This window comes from Uloborus diversus, chromosome 1 (genome assembly GCF_026930045.1).
Source record: "Uloborus diversus isolate 005 chromosome 1, Udiv.v.3.1, whole genome shotgun sequence".
Lineage (NCBI taxonomy): Eukaryota > Metazoa > Arthropoda > Arachnida > Araneae > Uloboridae > Uloborus > Uloborus diversus.
In genome coordinates, this window is record NC_072731.1 from 93,405,402 (window position 1) to 93,423,282 (window position 17,881).

The 17,881-nt window shown below is 32.8% G+C and overlaps 1 protein-coding gene across 1 annotated transcript in view; it reads right to left on the reverse strand.

Annotated features, from left to right (window-relative positions):
* LOC129231092 (serine/threonine-protein phosphatase 2B catalytic subunit 2-like) overlaps positions 1-17,881 on the reverse strand; it is a 109,695-nt gene that overhangs the window by 88,634 nt on the left and 3,180 nt on the right. Inside the window, exon 2 of the mRNA XM_054865342.1 lies at positions 9,378-9,581. Coding sequence (XP_054721317.1) covers positions 9,378-9,581 — 204 coding nt within the window. The remainder of the gene's footprint in view (positions 1-9,377; positions 9,582-17,881) is intronic.

Sequence of the window (17,881 nt, forward strand, 5' to 3'; positions counted from 1 at the left end):
TTCTTTATTTTTGTAAAAAAGACCTTCTCGTGATTTTTTTCTTGGAAAAGATTACATTAAAGCATTTTTAGCTGTCGTATCGTCATAGAAAAGCCCTAGACAGGTTTCAGGGGTGATTGCAAGTTCTTGAAGAATACCTGAAAACTGTCAAGAGAAAATGCGCTGGGGGAGGGGGGAAGTAAGACCCTTAACATTTTATTCGTAATTTGACACATACATTACATTTATTGCTTTTTACAAATATACATATGCAAGGCACACTTTCTTAAGGTGAAAGTCTCACAACAGATTTCCTGTTTGCCCCTCTCAAATACTTTAAGAGCAATGAAAATTGCACATGCTGCTGAACGTAATGATAACTCCTAATAAATACAAAATGAACAGACTCAAAGATATCACATATTTCTTAACACAGAAGTGAAATACTCATTAAAGATTCCATGTATGTGTTTGAAAATCTTAAAAGTAATTAAAGCCCAAAATAATACTGCACCAGCATTCAGCGTTTAATTTTTTGACTTTTGACGTTCTTGCAGAGTAGGTATTTCGTTTAAAACTTTGCAATTTAATGATGTTAATAAATATATAAGAAATTTTATTTGTTTGCCTCTTAACAAGGTACAGTAAACATCAAAAATGCGAAAAATTCGTTTACCATGGCGGATGTAAGGAAATCAAGATCTTCAAAAGAAATAAAAATATAAAAACAGCATGTAAAATAATTTTATTTTAAGTAAAGTTATTTTAGAATTGGATTTTGAAACTCAACACAAATTAATACTAAATATATATTGCGTAATCAAAGTAAAATTTAGGATTTTCCTGAAAACAAGCTACCAATCACAAGTGTCCCTCTCCCGTCCCCCCTCTGCCGCTCTAAAGCAAAAACACCTCACGCAGCAAGCAAAAAGATAAGATGGGGGAAGGTGGAAGAGGCTCCCGCGTAGATGCGTACACATTTGCGGTTAAAAAATATTGTGAAAAGGCTGCCTTTTTTTTTTTTATAAATTTTTGTGAAGGGGCTGCTTTTACGACGTGGAATTTTGTGAATGGGGCCGCTTTTGCGATGGGGAATTTTGTGAATGGGGCCGCTTTCGCCATGCGGAATTTTGTGAAGGGGCCGCAAAGCGGCCCCAATTTGGCGCTGGATCGACCCCTGTATCCTGACATTTTCCTGTCATATCAATACGTATGCAAGATTACAAAAGCAAGATCATCTTGCCTAGACCTTGATTTCATGCTGTCATGACAACATCTTGATATTATCCTGTCACATCAATATGTATGCAAGATTACAAAAGCAAGATCACTTGCCTAGACCTTGATTTCATGCTGTCATGACAACATCTTGATATTATCCTGTCATATCAATACGTATGCAGCATTACAAAAGCAGCCTACCTTGATATTTTCCTGATATGATGCTGCATACACCTTGTCAGTCAATATTGTGGCAGACTGCTAACAGCATAAATGGCGTAACATAACAATACTGAAGCAACATTAATGCAAATGATTTTTCTTGCATGTCAACCTTTATGCAATACGGAGGCAAGATATGTTGCTTACGGGGCACACAGACAGACATTTTTTTAAAATGATCGAAATGGACTCAGCACACCTCAAAACGTTTGAATTGGTCAAAATTCGAAATTTGAAAATTTGCACGCGAATACAATACTTTCACTTATTTATTAGATATATATAGAAGAAATTTAAAAGAAAAACTAAAATTTGACAAATTTGATTTGCCCAAAATTTTCGTTTTTTCCATCAACTATTCCCTTCTCTAATTGAAATTGAGTAGATTTTCATTTTAAAATTACAGTTCAGATTTTCACCAAATAGTTCATACTAATATTGTCCACAAAATAAATTGAAAAATGCAACAACTTGAATGATCTAAGTCATTTTTATGCAAAGGATGCATTATCTACTCTTTCTACTTGAGAGGTGTAGTTTTGTGTTATATTTACTTGAGTAAATATTTACACTAAGCTTTTTTTTTTTAAGAGTTTTTATTATACACACTCAGTCAAGGTATCATTTAGTATGGACAACATAGCTGCCAACCTTAAGATTAAAAAAAGCAGCACTTGAAGAAACTAGAAGTTCTATGCAAAACAGGACAAAGTAGTTTTGCCTAGTCTAGTAGTTTTGACGTCCCAGGCGATACTAACAAGTGTCCCCCCCCCCGTCCCATTGAATAATAATATATTAATAAAATAAAAATAAAATGCTTAAAACTGAATTGAGTTTCTAGTTAAATTCCAAAATGGGTTTTGCATATCCACAAGCACTGATACACACTTGAAATTATCATTTTTACCATTAAAGTAGTGCAACTTATGGCATTGAAACAAATATAAGTATTTTCAACAATATATATATATATATATATATATATATATATCACGCAATTTGCCACCTCTAAAATTAAATTAAATTTCTAGTTGAATTCCCAACTATGTCTTGTATATCCAAGCACTGGTACACACTACACAATCTAAATTATTTTTTTTTCCATTGAAGCTAAGAATCTTATACCGCTGAAACATTTTCATACTTTAAAAAAAAACTTTCAACTTCAAAATTTGCTGCCCCTAAAATCTGCTACCCTAGGCAGCTGCCTAGATTGCCTACCCAAGGAGCTGGGCCTGATGTGAAACGAAACGAGCTTACTTTAAAGCATACATACTAGGGCTGTGTCGTTCCTGAACAAATCATTAAAATGAACGGATCAGTTCCTTCACTTCAAAATAAACGACCGTTCTATTGAACGGTGAGCAGTTTGGAACATTGTACTGATGCACTTATGATAAAATTGCACTTTAAAAAAATTAAATTCATCTTCAAATTTTTAACTCTCAATCAATCTTAAATATAAGTTTTTTCAGTGCAGTACAATATATTCATTCGAACCTTTATACTTTATTCATCATTTTTCTTTAATCGTTGCAGTTCACTTGCAATTTTTCAATGTATCTACTAGTAATGTTTTGTGTAACTTGCTTGGTCTACTAACAAAATGTTTAGACATTCAACTTCCCACACCACGCACCTGCTAAAATCCTTCTTACTCTGTTTGTCGCAAAATTATTTCCAAAAATACACTTTTTTTATTGGCAAACCTTTTGTTTTCTATAACATCCCTATCAACTATTTTATTTTTTATGGCTTCATTTTTTTTTATTATTACTGTTTAATATTTCCCCATTTAAAAATGTTTTCTGTTTTTTTCTTTGTTCTCATCTGATACTGTGTAATAATTTTGAAGCTCCCTGATATTTTTAGGAGGGTCCTTTTTTTAAAATTAAGTTATCCGGCATTCCAGCTAATCTACCTACATATTTGTTATTTTTTTTTGTTACACATGGTCTATTGGTAATACTATAATTATATATACAGTGCTGTAGCTGTAAAAAATTCATAGCTTAATTTTTTGAAATGGAACCTGCAATTTTTGGAATGTAAAACATATCTTTCCATTCAGCAAATGAGAAAGATCTTACAAAATGAACTACAATTGATTTATACATCTAAAATTGATTAAAATTTTTTGTATTCATTTTTCATATTCACATTTTCTTACTTTAATATCATTTTAGTTATTTTTTCTTAAAAAAATATTACTGATTTAATGAAACATTATGAATGCACAGTGAGTGTCGTGCAGAGAGATCACCTGCAACTTTTTAAATGCAGGGATGAGAGTGGTCAGAGAGCAAAAAGGAGGAAATCCAAAAAAAAAATTTCGTAAAAGGGATGATATCCAAAACTGCATCAAAATAGAACCTGGAAGCCATGATATTCAAAAATTCAACAAAAAATGGCTAATTTAGCAGTTTTATAGGTAATACGTATTTAATTAAGCATGAGTAATAATTTTGTACAATTTGCTGCATTGTACCATTTCTTGCGAGAATGTTTATTCCTAAATAAATCCAAATTTTGAAAAACAGGCAACAATTTCTAACTTCTGAGTCCTTGAACAAAGGGTTGGGGGAGCCAGATTTCAATCTTGGCTGCATTACATAATAGTGTTAACTTTTCATATTTTTTAGAGAAAAATATTTTTTTCATTAAAAACATTTGAGTTTATAGTGTTAAACGACGGAGAACATAAATTTTAAAATTAGGTCTGTTTGCAAAGTAAACATTTACAACAGAAAGAAAAAGCTAAAATTTCATTTATGTGGTAGAACATACTTTTCATATATTCAGTAAGTTACCGCCCATTAGCCAGGGCTAAGGCAGAAATACATGAAATACACCGCCAGTTTGTTTGGCGCTCTTGGCTTTGTTAAGAGGTTTTTCCATCTTCAGCTCAGTCACTTTCCTATGCTGAGCTGATGAGTGCTAATAAACACGAAACTGCAGTCCTTGGCTGGAAATGACTGAGCTGGCGGTGTATTTCATGCATACTTTTCACAGTAAGAATAGAAAATACATAAATATATATGTATATAAACGATTGGTTATCTTTTTCCTTGCATATGAACCCAAAATTTGTTTTTGAAAATTTCCTAATACAATTTTGGAATAAAAAGAACAACTTGCAGCAGCCTCATTTAATCATGAAATCTCAAAACTTTTAACCATTTGAGATTCACCATAAATATTTTTTACACTTTCTGAAATACACAAAAAAAAAAATAACCATGCCAAGTTACAAAAAAATCGAGACTGTGGGTGCTAAGCCACATTTTTTCTAAAATAAATTAAAGGAACAAAAATATTATTAAAATGATGAATAAAATAAGCAGATATAAGGTAGCACATAGTAAAAAACCACCCAACATTAAAAATAATTGAAATACTTGTAGGATGCAAAAAGATTGAAATCTCAAACGAGGCATGCAACTTTCGGCGCAGCACGTGTATGACGTCGTTGGCATGATTCCAAAACGTACGTTTTTGGCAGCTATCGCGGAGGATGAAGATTCAAAGGGAAAAAATAGAACAAATAAGAAATCGGGAACCGAAAATTTAAAATAGTATTTTTTTCCGATTTTTGAGAAAAATAAGGCCTGATAGAGGCAAAAAAAGGAGGAAAGGTTTTAAAAGCCAACAGAAAAAGCCGGAATTCCGGCAAAAGCCGGAAAAATCTCATCCCTGTAAATGAACGAAGTTGTTCAAATTATCAAGTTGAAGAACGGATCAAAAGAATGAACGATTCTCTGATGAATGGATCATTAAAAAGAACGACATTGCCCACCTCTAATACATCCATTTTCTAGCATCATATCAATATTTTCTCAATTAGCTAAGTTTGCAAATTATGTCAACGATACCTTTCTAATGCCATGAAATCCCGTTAAAATGAACTTCAAGGAACCACAAACTTTGTTCATTGCAACAGGAGTTTCGTTGTAATGGAATCCATGCAATGTAATAGCAATTAACTTGAGACTGAAAATTTATTTCACTGTTACTGATATTTTGCTGTAACTAATATTTTGTTGTATTGATTTTTGGGTTAAAAAAAAACATTTCACTTTTTTTTTCCTTTTCTTTTGAAAAAAATAATTGAACTTCAGAAAGAAAACAAAAATAAAAAATATTAATAAAAAATATATCCAAATAAAAATTTTTATTGAAAATATAATCATTTACAACTCTTTTTTTCAGGTAAAAAAACTAGTATGTTGTGGCCATCACAAAACTTTCTTATAATTCTGATCCCTTCCCATGCTCGACAAGAAAGCAACATTCCTAACAAAAACAAAATGACACACACCAAAACTTGATGAGCATTTCAATTCATCTCAAAAGCAGAGCAAAGTATGAAAATTAAAAATTTTAAAAGCCTTGCTTAAAGTAATTACGAACATTTATTTGTTAACAAACACAAGATGACAACAGTTTAAATCATCTCGATTTTCTTACAACAATTAAAATCATGCGAAATACACAGAGAACAGTCGATCACAATTTATCTTTCTTATTGTTGCATTTATAAAGCTATTTTTATTCACAAAAAAAAATTTTTAATCAGCCCCCCCCCCTTATGGAGTGATTGATGCCAAAATTGAACAAATGCCTGTTTACATGTGGATTCATATTTATTCCAAATTTCTTCCAGAACGTAGCATTACTTCTTGAGATATGGCACTCACAATGGAAAAAAAAAGAATGTTTGATTCCGCCCCTTTTCGGCTGTTGACGCCAAAATAGAATCAGCTCTAATACCCTCTAAGGGTTACTTGTTGATAAATTTTTGTTTGATTCCGTTCATTATTTCTTGAGATACAGCAGTCACAATTGGCAACAAAAAGCTTTCTATAGCTCAACACCCGTTTGAGCTATTGACACCAATATTGAATTTTTACCTGTACCTGTTAAGGGCAACATATGAACCAAAATGTGTTTGATTCCGCCAGTTACTTCCTGGAGAATAGCAAGCATGCATAACTCAAGGAAAGTCCCCCTGCTTTACCCCATTGGAGGAATTCGCGCCAAAAACCAATGGGCACAAGTTCACATAGGGGCACATATGTGTACCAAATTTTGTTCGATTTCATGTGGTAGTTTTTTCTGTAGAGCGGTCACAAAAAACTGGTCACACACACACAGACAGACATTTTCCAGAAATGGTCGAAATTGACTCAGCATACCTTGAAATGTTCGAATCCATCAAAATTTGAAATTCAAAAAGAATTATAATAAAGTACACCAAAATAAAAATTTTTGTCAAAATTGTTATCTGCTTTTTTTTTCCAGGTAAAAAAAACATTCCAAATTTCCTTTCATTTTCCATTGCCAAAAAAAAAGTTTAATTAAAACCTTAGAATAAAAAACATAACTTTTCATTAGGGATGCACTGGATATCTGGTAACTATCCGGTATCCGGCCGATTTTTTAACTATCCGGAACTATGAGGTATCCAATCCAACAAGCCACTCCGGATCCGAATATCCGACAGTTTTTTGCAGGATATCCGGTAAAAATGTGAGAGATATCCAGGGTTGATGTGGGGTTATCCGGTACGAAATGAGGGTTTAATTTTGAATTTACTTTTGCAAAAATTCCAGTTAAAGCTTTCATTGTTTCATAAACTTTTCAATGATGCTTTCTGTTTTAATTGCTGCTTCAAAAATGACCATTCCTCTTCAAACCCAGCTTCTGGAATTCCCCTGCGTCGTCCCCCCCTCTCCTTCACAAATCTGCTGACAGTATGTTGACAATAATTTCTCCCTCCCTCTCTCACTCTCTCTGCTTTAACACACTGAAGTGAAGTGTCACCTTGAAATGGTTCATATCAAAGTGCTTGAAGTTGGAGGAGCAGCGCTTGAAGTTGGAGGAGCGGCGGTGTTGAAAATTAAAATACAGTCAAGTTCCGACTTGCGGGAGGAATGGGGGGTGGACTAGTGGGAGGGGAAATTCCACTACTCCTCTTGCGTAAGTTGAAATTTAGCATAGTAGAAAAATGTATGAATTCGGATTTTTAGAAACACACTAAAAAATTTTAGGCATTTGTAAACACCTCTCACACTATTTTGAACCATTTCTTAACAATATATTACCGTTTCTTGCATAAAAAAGCTGTATTATTCAACATAAAACTCTGTTACGATGTACAAAATTAATGGTCAATGGGAGAGAGACATGTAGACAAAACAATAATATAGTTACAGTGTAGTAATAATTTAATAATGCACGCTTTGGTGCTATTACATCTCATGAACATTAAAACAAAGAATGAAAGAAACTAATGAAAAATGTGGAATAGTTGCACTGAAACAAACCAATGTTTAGAGTAGTACGGTGTGGAAACTTCCGTTTTCCGTGATACTAAAAGGATGGATAACCATCAAGAAACCAATATAGGGGGGGGGGGGTATGGTTTTTAGGGGGGGGGCCTTGCTCTTAGGGGGTGGGCACCCTTGTATTTAAGATGCTAATTTGTATCTTTAGAGAAAATGTACCTTTATTTCTGGAATTAAAGTAAAATTTTAAGTTGATTATTTAAGTTTATTTATTTATTTTTTGAGTCAAACTGGCCCTGTTTTAATATTTTCTTTTTTAACTTGTATGTAATTTTACACGTGTATTATCTGTAATAAAATTGATTTCAAAGAAAAGTTTTATTTTTTCTTATTTCTAAATTGGAAACAAGAAAATGTATTACTTTATGATGAAGTTTAAAAAAATTTCTACACGTCATGCAAATCTAATAACAAATACGACTCATTATACGACCTTTAAGATTTCAACTATGAATACTTAAAAGTTTAAAACATGTGTACATTACATACAAAATTAATTTTTGCCGAAAGTTTGTCTCTTTCAAAAAAATCTGTCGAAATAAAACAATATTTTAATGTTTCATTTTATATATAGCACAATTCCTAAATTAATATATAGAGGCTCTAAAAAAGTACATTTGAATGTACTTAACATGTTTTTAAAGAAATGATATGTGGAACAAGTTTGATTTATTGTTTTGAAACGGCGTTGCAGAAAAATATGCGAACATGCAATGCAATCGAAATGTCGGATATCCGAATCCAGCAGGTAAGAGGGCATCGGATATCCGGTAAAATCACTATCCGGTGCATCCCTACTTTTCATATTGTGAGGTTTTTAGATTCGAAGGTTTGAAATTTTACCATGGTTAAACATAAAGTTCTTTTAAATTGTTCATCTTGAGTTCTTGTTTTTGAACATTTTCCTCATTAAAAGATTTTTTTAACTAAGTTGGTTACAAACAAATTCTCCTTTAAGTGCAGGGTATATATTTGCATTAAATTTCTATGCAGGTGCAAAAGTTAAAATCCTTTCCATTGTTAATTTTAAACGTTAGTTTTTTGACATAAAATAACATTTGGAATAAAATGATCATTAAAACAAAATGAGTTTTTAAATCATGTGTACTTTAACTTAAAAGAGCTATGCTTTGGTTGGGGATGTGCAAAAACTATGATACACAAAAAGGGATACAGGCTTGAAAACGTTCGACAGAGAAGTTCCAAGCAGAAAAAAAAGAAACAATTGGATGCTTCACTTGCCAAATTGATTACCTCCATACAATAAAAAGTGGAGAAAAGTGATGAAGAAGATAGTGTTATCCATAAGAATGAATGGGCCCTTGTGTTACATTTCCAGCCATCACAGGATCAGAAATGTACTGAACCAAAACTTTAATATAAATTTACATTGACTGAGCACTATTGAAGTAGAAATGAGGATTTTTTTCAAAAAATGGAGTTAATCGATTTGGCAACTGAGGCATCCAATTAGCACTTTTAACTGTCTTTGGTTTTAAATTCATGCAACTTGAAGGGCTCTTGAAAAAAAAAAGCTTGTGTTACACATTATGCAAACTAAAGAATAGATTCTTGGGATTATACAATCAAGTGGCAATCGTGGCATACCTGTGACCGGAGCTTCAATGTCGATCATAGTTTTCTCTTGCCGTAGGAGAGTCGCCCCTTCATTGATGATTTTGAGCGCGGCAGACTCTTCTATACGGCCTTCAAGTACAAAATGTTGCTTTAATACATCTGTGCGAGGTTTGGAGGTCTTTGGATCAAAAACTTCCACTGTAGAGAGTTTATGACTAGGAGGGAATGGAACACCTGAAAGTGTAGAAAGAAAACCTTTAGCCTCACAATTGTCGATTTTTTCTGTTGGATATAGTTTTACAAATAAAAACTAAAACCTGCAGTAAAATGAAAATTTAAAGCTCACTTATATTTATTTCATGAGAATAAAATGAATAAGAGTCGTTTCACGAAAAACAGCAATTTTGTCCCGCACATGACACTTCATATATTACATAAAAAATAATTTTAAAGGATGATGAACAAAATTTTGTTGCTTAAGAAATCACAAACTTATGTGTGACTTCCAAAGCAAAAACTTTCATCAAAAATTATTTCTATGAAATATAGGAACCGTCACGTGCAGAACAAAATGACCATTCTCAATGGAATGGGCATATACATATTTTTTTTTCAATGGTTTAAATAATAATTTATAAACTAACGAGATATGTTTCCTTTACGTTGGAAAGATAGCTTTTAAAATCTATAATTTGTTTCATCATTGCTGTATTAATACAGCAAAAATATTAGCTTATTCATAAGCAAGTTACCAGAGTTTGACTTTGGATGTCTCGCACGTGACGCGCATGTAAATAAAATTTATTTTAAATAACAAAATTGTTTAATAAAAATATAATTGTGCCAAAAGTATTTTTGTATCAAATGTAAAGATTTAAAAAATAGCTTACCCCTGTTTCATTAAAATATTTAGAGATATGACGAAATGTTAATGGAATTTAAGCGTATTTTTGTCCTGCATGTGACGGTGGAATGATCCATAAATCATTATTCGGACGTGAATTAAATACTCTAGGACCACATAAGTATCAAAAGAACCAGCAGCATTATCATACATACTCGCGAATAAGTCAAGAAATTTAATACAAAAAATGAGGTTAAAAGTTAGGGGGTCAACTTATACGCTGGGCAGAACTTCCAAAAAAAATTTTCAATCAATTCTTGGAAAAAAAAAACACTTGAAAACTCCCGATTTTAGTCCAACCCTTTTAAGCAGATGCTATAGAAGTAAATACTTACACATTCTGCTATTATTTTATATGGTCTGATTGATAAATCTAGACTAAATAATTACAGTAAAAAGCTGACTAAGCAAAAAGTGCGAACCGCCATATTCGCAAATTTTCCAGATAGTCGGGAATTAATGTTCATTTTTTAAAAATAAGGCTGTGTAATATGGCTACCAAAATTTTATATTTCTTCCAAATAAAAGCAATAAGTGACAAAAATCGTAACCCTTTACTCGAAACTTTTACAAAAATCGTGATTGCAAAAGTGAGTGTTTTTAGTGCAAAAGAATAATAATTGGAGGTTATTTAGCATAAAAATGTTCATTACATTTCATTTTCCTCTTTTTTACAACGTGTATATTCAAAATTAGCAGCAAAACCTTCCTGATTTTTTCTGAAAGTAGAGCTGGACTTATACGGGGGTTTTCGATTTTTTCCCAATTTTCCTCCTAATCGTAGGGGGGGGTCCACTTATATGCGAGATCAACTAATACACAAGTATACGAGGGGGGACCCAAAAGAAAACGGACTAATGGTGTGACGCCAATTCTGGATGTAGTAGAGTGTTCTCCGGCTAGATGGCTCAAGTAGAGACCTTCACAAACCAGCTGTGCAATGAGTTTAGTTGATAACGTCTGATCGTAGTGTTGGTTTTCTCAGGTGTTGTTGCTTTCCGCCTGCGAACTCATTACGGCAGATTTAAAAAGATCAAACTGTAAGCTTGAAATTTTGCTTCCTGCTTGAAAAGTCAGCAACGGAATAGTTTACCAAATGCTTCAACAAGCTTTCAAGAACGATGCTATGATCCGTACACATGTTTTCGAGTGGTTAGGGCGCTTTTAATGTAATAGCATGAATGTTGAAGATCATGCTCGCTCTGAACGCACTACAACTTCTTGAAATGATGTAAACATTGAAAAAATCTGCCAAAAAATCAACGAGAATCGTCGTTTTACGATTGACGAAACTTTAGAAGAAACAAGAATGAGTTGGAGCTCGCGCGGCAATCGGAAGAATGGTTCCTTCACCATGATAATGCTGCCGTACAATTAGCCTTCACTATTGACCGCTACTTGGCCTCTCAGGGGTGGCCAGTCGTTCCTCGACCCCCGTATTCGCCAAACCTAGCCCCCTGTGATCTTTTTCTGTTCCCGAGGATGAAAAAAATTCTTAAAGGGAAGCGTTTTTATGATGTAGAGGCTGTAAAAACTGCTTCGCAAAGGGCACTGGACATGGTCAAAGTTAGAGAGTTCCAGGAGAGCTTCTAACAGTGGAAAAAAAGTATTAACAAGTGTATTGCATCTAAGGGTGAACACTTTGAAGGAGACTAAAAAAATTTTGTGAATAAACTAATACATAAATGTTTTAAAACAAAAATCCAGTTATTTTTGGGTCCCCCCTCGTATATGGTATAACAAACAGTGAAATTCTGTTACAACGAACTTCAAGGGACCACAAAATTTATTCCCTGCAATGGAATTTTTTGTAATGATGTCAAGCAATGTAATGGCAAGTAAATTGGAACTGAAAATTTATTTCACTGAAATGGATATAATGTTGAATTGGTATTTGCAGTAACAATTTCACTATATTATATTGGTTTTACTAGTTTTAATATAGGATTTACTAGTTTAAAATACAGTCGGATCCCGACTTACGCGAGGGATGCATTCCAAGACTCCTCGCCGTCCTCGCGTAAGTCGAAATTTCGCGTTGTGGAAAAGTGTTGTGTATATGATTTCTTTATCAACATACCCTATCATTTTAGATATTTTAAAACACCTTTTAAACTGTTTTAGAACATTTTTTAACAATATATTACCGTTTCATGCATAAAGAGCTGAATTTTTACCATATTTTTTCAAAAAAGCTGCACTATTCAATATAAAATACTGTTACGATGCACAAAATCAACGATTAATGGGAAAGAGAAACATAAAGATGAAACAGTATGGTACATAAAAGTATGTAGTTATAATAAACACTGCACTGTAAGAGTACTATAAATTACAATATATACAATAAATTACATTTACAACTTAAAAAATGAAGATTACGATTTATGCGGCGCAATCTGATCATCATTCTAATATATTTTTAAATACAGTAGCTTTGCATTTACTTTTATAACATTAACATCTATGGTAACACTCTTCTTTCAGGGTCTCTATAATCTACAATACAAGAGCAGATTCTAATTTCATATTGTTTGCATTTTGCTGAAACATTACTCTGCGAGCTATATATTAGAACTAAAGTCTGTGGACTTATACGGATTACCTTCTCTTGACTTTTAATTATGCATGTGAATGTATCGTACCTAATTGTCGTGCTACCTTCGACCCACTTTCTAGTTCAAGCGTATCAAGAATCTTTATCTTTTCTTAAATTGTCACAAACTTTCGCTTTTTGTCTCTGAACTTAGCCGAAACTTATCATGTAGATTCCTTTCCAAATATGTTCGTGCTGAGAGCGAAAAATTCGCTTTAGCTCTAAAATTCGTTGCTCCTGAAAAACTCGCGTTATAGGCATTTCCCGTTCGTCGGATTGCGTTGTACCGGGAGTAGACTATACTAGTTTTTAAACAAAGTTTCATTTAAAATTGAAAAAAAAAATGAAATTGAATAAATTTACTGTTGCCCAAAAGCATACCCAGATAATATAGATGAACATGTGTACTCTGTTTGTAGAAATTTTTCAAAGTTTGCAGAAAATTTAGACATTTTTAAACAAACTTCTGTGTTACAAAAAAAAAAAAAGACAAATGTTGGTCACTGATTTTGAGATGCCTCAATACAGGGTTCACACCAGAGAAAAAGTAAGGTAGGAATTACCAATTTTTTACAATTGAAGTTTTTTTTTTTTTTTAATTTATTGTGTGAACATTTTAAGTAAATATTTGCTTCAACATCATATTTGCATATCATGTAGCACAAAACTTATTTAACGAGAGTAATACGGAAAGAGAAGGTTTCATTAGCTTGCTAGAATAAATATGCATCATATTATTTTAGAGACAGACAAATTTTCTTCAGAAAAATTTTAAACCAATCATTTACTAAATGGTGTGCTAATGAAATAGATCTATCAATGCCTCCAAGAGATAAAAAGGGGGGGGGGGGGAGCCGAACCAGGTAATTTTACCGACAAAAGCATTTTGGTGCAGCTTCGACAGAAAAAGGGCTGAAAAAAAATATGTTTTGTTTGGTGTAACTAGGAGCAGGAGATAAAATCTAAAATTCTGAAAGTAGTTTGAGCATTCAGTAAACCCAGAGAATAAAGCTATTCCCAATATTTTATTCCTGTGTCTTTGTGGCTAAACTTCTAGATTCCTCAGTTCATTGATAATAAGATGGCAGATGAAAATTGTCATAAGCCATTCTATTTATATCGGCTATCTTCTTAAAAGAATATAAAAAAAATTTTAAAAATCCAAGATGAGAAATTCTTGATCTTTTTAATAAATTGTACACTAATGGTCATCAGTGTTAACAGCTAGCAAAAAGATTTTTATTGAGCACGATTTTAGAAAAGGTTGCAGGAATCACGCAATCCCAATATGGGTTCCCATTCGAAAATCAAAATTAAGCACTTTAAAGCATTTTCTCCAACTAGGGTGATTTCTTTGTGTTCTTGGTAAATCATAGTATTGTCATAGTTTATGTATTATCCTCTCTTTACACTCGAGTTCCTGAAGATCCCAGTAACAAAATGAGAAAATACAGAAAATATAAATTTGAATAAAATGAAAATTAAAAACTAGGAGAGTAGCGTAAACAAATATTGAGAACAAAAAAGCAAAATTTAAGCTTAATGCAGGATTGAAAAATTAAACAAAAAATTTGAGAACCATCAACAGTGGTTTTTGTGGAACATCTTGTGATTTTGCAGAGGTGTTCAATATTACATTTAAAGGTCTTTTTTTTTTAAATGTTTTAAACATACCTAAGGTTTATGCTTGCACTTTGATAATTTAAAACACTAGGATAAAAATAATTCTTAGAATTTAATTTTAAAACATTTATAAACTAAATCAAACTCTGAGCAGAAAGAATTTTAATATCCCATATCCACACATGTGATTATAGTGTTAAAATAACAAAATATAATAATAACAGGTCCTTGGTAGGCTTTCATCGATTTTTTTTTTTTTTTTTTTTCTAAATCATGCTGTATAGCAGCACTTATCAAGGCTACTAGTACTATCAATGCTTGCTCCAAGACAGAGGAGAGATTCTCCTACTACTTGTATTTGTTATCTCCAAATTTTTAACTTTGCCACTTACATCCCTTTGCTTCTCACTGCTTTAAATAGGCTTAAAAAAAATCATTATGTTTTTCATTGTAGGCATTATTTCTCCTGATTTAACGTGTTTAGAAATACAATTTCTATTTTTGTAAAATCATTTCAATTAAAACCTTCAAATAAAAAGACAAGTTCTGAAGTTTTTTCCAATCCTAAACGTATGCCTTACTTTTTTACAATGCAAATCCAAATAATGAAACTATTCTTTTAACACATCTGAATAATAAAGACCTTTTACTATTAAAAATTAATGTCTCTTCATTCTTCTACCATTCATACATCATTCTTTTATCATATTTAAATTAAAAAAGTTCTTTAAAAAGTGAAAACTTGACACTAAATTTGTTACAAGAGGACAGAGTTACAGGGATATTTTCTGTTTTCAAAATTTTACATATCTTTTTTTTTCTTGCTTCTTCCTCTATTGAGGATGTCAAAAAGTGTGTGAAAAGTGGTTTTTCTCCTTGTCATTTAAATATTCTATAGAGTTTAGATTTATATATACAACAGAGTGCTTAAATGATAATGATACATGATTTATCTCTATAATTCTTAGATAATGAAGCAAATTAGGGAGTAAAATTAAGTAACGGCTCAAATACGTATTTAGAGATATTTTGAAATGTATGAGAAAAAAGAAAAATAAATGAATAGATAAAAACAAACTACAGTGGCTGCCACAAATATGAATCATATTTGTAATAGTTTTGATAATACCATAAAGCGGCTGACTCAATAAAGTGGCTAATTTAATTAAGCTGGGTTCTGTTCTGTTTTTGACAATTCGATTCATTAAAGCCATTGATTCGATTAACCGGCATCCACTGTACTTCGATTTTTTCTCTATCTAATTTCTGACACTATGGGAGACCTGCCTTCCAAATTTGTATGAATTGCTAAAAGCCATCTTGATTGACCTTGACCCTTATCTAAAAGCTGTCGCCCTCAATCCACAAAGCATGTATAGGGACCACCAGTAAGCAGCCAGGGGAATCAAAACGATTCTTTTTACGTGCGTTAAGGGAGAGGAGGGGGGGGTGAATGAACCCTCCTACTCACTCCACTCGCTTTCCCTCTACAGCATTCCAGCGTCTCTACATGCCTTTTTCCTAGAATTTGAGGGGACAAAGGGTATCATGGAAAAGTTTTCCTTACATTCGTAGGGCAGATGGCATTTTGTCTATAAAAGAGCATATACTAGGAAAAATTCGTGGAACTGAATCAGTGAAGCATTAAAATCACTCAAAGAAAGGCAGGCAAAATTGACCTTATAAGCGATGTCGGTATTTGAGACCTGATCAGATATCCGATAAATCCATAACACAGAATCCCTATTCAATGAGTCAGGACTTTAGGAAAGTGACCTTATATCAAGGTATAACTGTATTATGTTAGGTTTGGAAGTCATAAAATGCTTTGAACTTTTTTTCATACATTTAAGTGTAATATGTAAAAATGCAAACAATATTTAAGCAGTACAGTATATGAGCTCTTATGCACCAGAGAAGGAAGGAACACTCACCCCAGCTCAACCTCCTCAACTGTCAGGAGAGCAAAAGTAATAGCTGATGTTGACAGAAATAATCAGCAAAAACACGATTTATTTTAAGTGAATTACAGCCGAAAGACAAATATGCAGCTGATAATTCTAGCAACCATAGCAGCCACTTTATAAAGATTATGAACCACAACTTTCTTAATCAGTTTAAATGTTTGTGTGCAATTTTGAATGGAACAACTGCATCTGATAATTTTGATTGCATATAGATCATGAAGGGCAGACCAAGATAAAATTTAATACTTTCTGAAAATGCAAATGAGTGCTCAAATTTTCTGCCAAAAAATGCAAGATTCATCCCAAGTCTTGAGTTGAAAGTGAGTAGTAGTAGTGAATAAAATATGACAACGTATATAAAGTACAAATTCAGAATGAAAAAAGGTTAAAAAAACAGCAAACAGCTGTTTCGGCACTCTAAAATACAAGTGCCATCATCAGTGCAATTAAAAACGAAGACAGGTTCAACCCGACTAAAACACAGTCGAGGCGTACATTGGAATGAGAGACGAGTTGTAAAAGATATGAGAGCAGTACCGGAAACGATGACGTCAAGGTTACGTCAGAACTACAGAGGACAGTTGCACTCAGGAGAAAACGGCACGGACAAAAAATAAATCAAATAACAGACTTCCAAACATTAGGAAAAGGGGGAGTGCTAGACAAATCATTGACGATTAAATTAGCATTTTTCCATATGTAATATGACTCCCAAAAATCTAAATCATGAATGGACAAACACTCGTGAATAACTTTGGCGGAAGAAAAAATAAAATTATGACCGCAAGACCAACAATGTTGAGCAATAGAGGAGCGTTTGAGATCCTGTTTTTTGACGTAATTTTCGTGTTCTTTTATCCGGAATTTGTGGGATCGTCGAGTCTGCCCAATGTAGGCCAATTTGCACTGGCAGGAAACACTATAAATGCCCCATTTGTCAAGGTTCTGAACAGGGTGTTTAAGCTGTGAAAATTTTAATTTATTAACAGGAGAAAAAGTGACGGAAAAATGAAACTTTTTTAAGATTTTGGCAATTTGTAGACTGATTTTAGGAAAAAAGGGTAAGACAACGGAACTCGAATAGTTCATAGGAGCAAGTGTTTGATTTTTGTTAGTTGAGCTACATACAGTGGCTCCCAAAAGTGTTCGTACACTTTGCAATTTTTTAATAAAAATAAAATAACTCAAAACTGAATTCGAATATGAAGTCCAATATTTTTTCACATCATTCCTATGTCGTTCTAAATACAATCCATTGTTTTTTTCAAAATATTGACGGATCTTCTTTTTGAAATGGGTTAGAAAACGAAGAGACAGAAATAACACGCCACAAAAGTCATCGTACACTCAAATATTTTCGAATACATTCATGGTTAAAATTATCATATGCCATTTTATTAATACTTTTGCATTGTTTTGACCCTTATAATTCATTTGGCTTTAA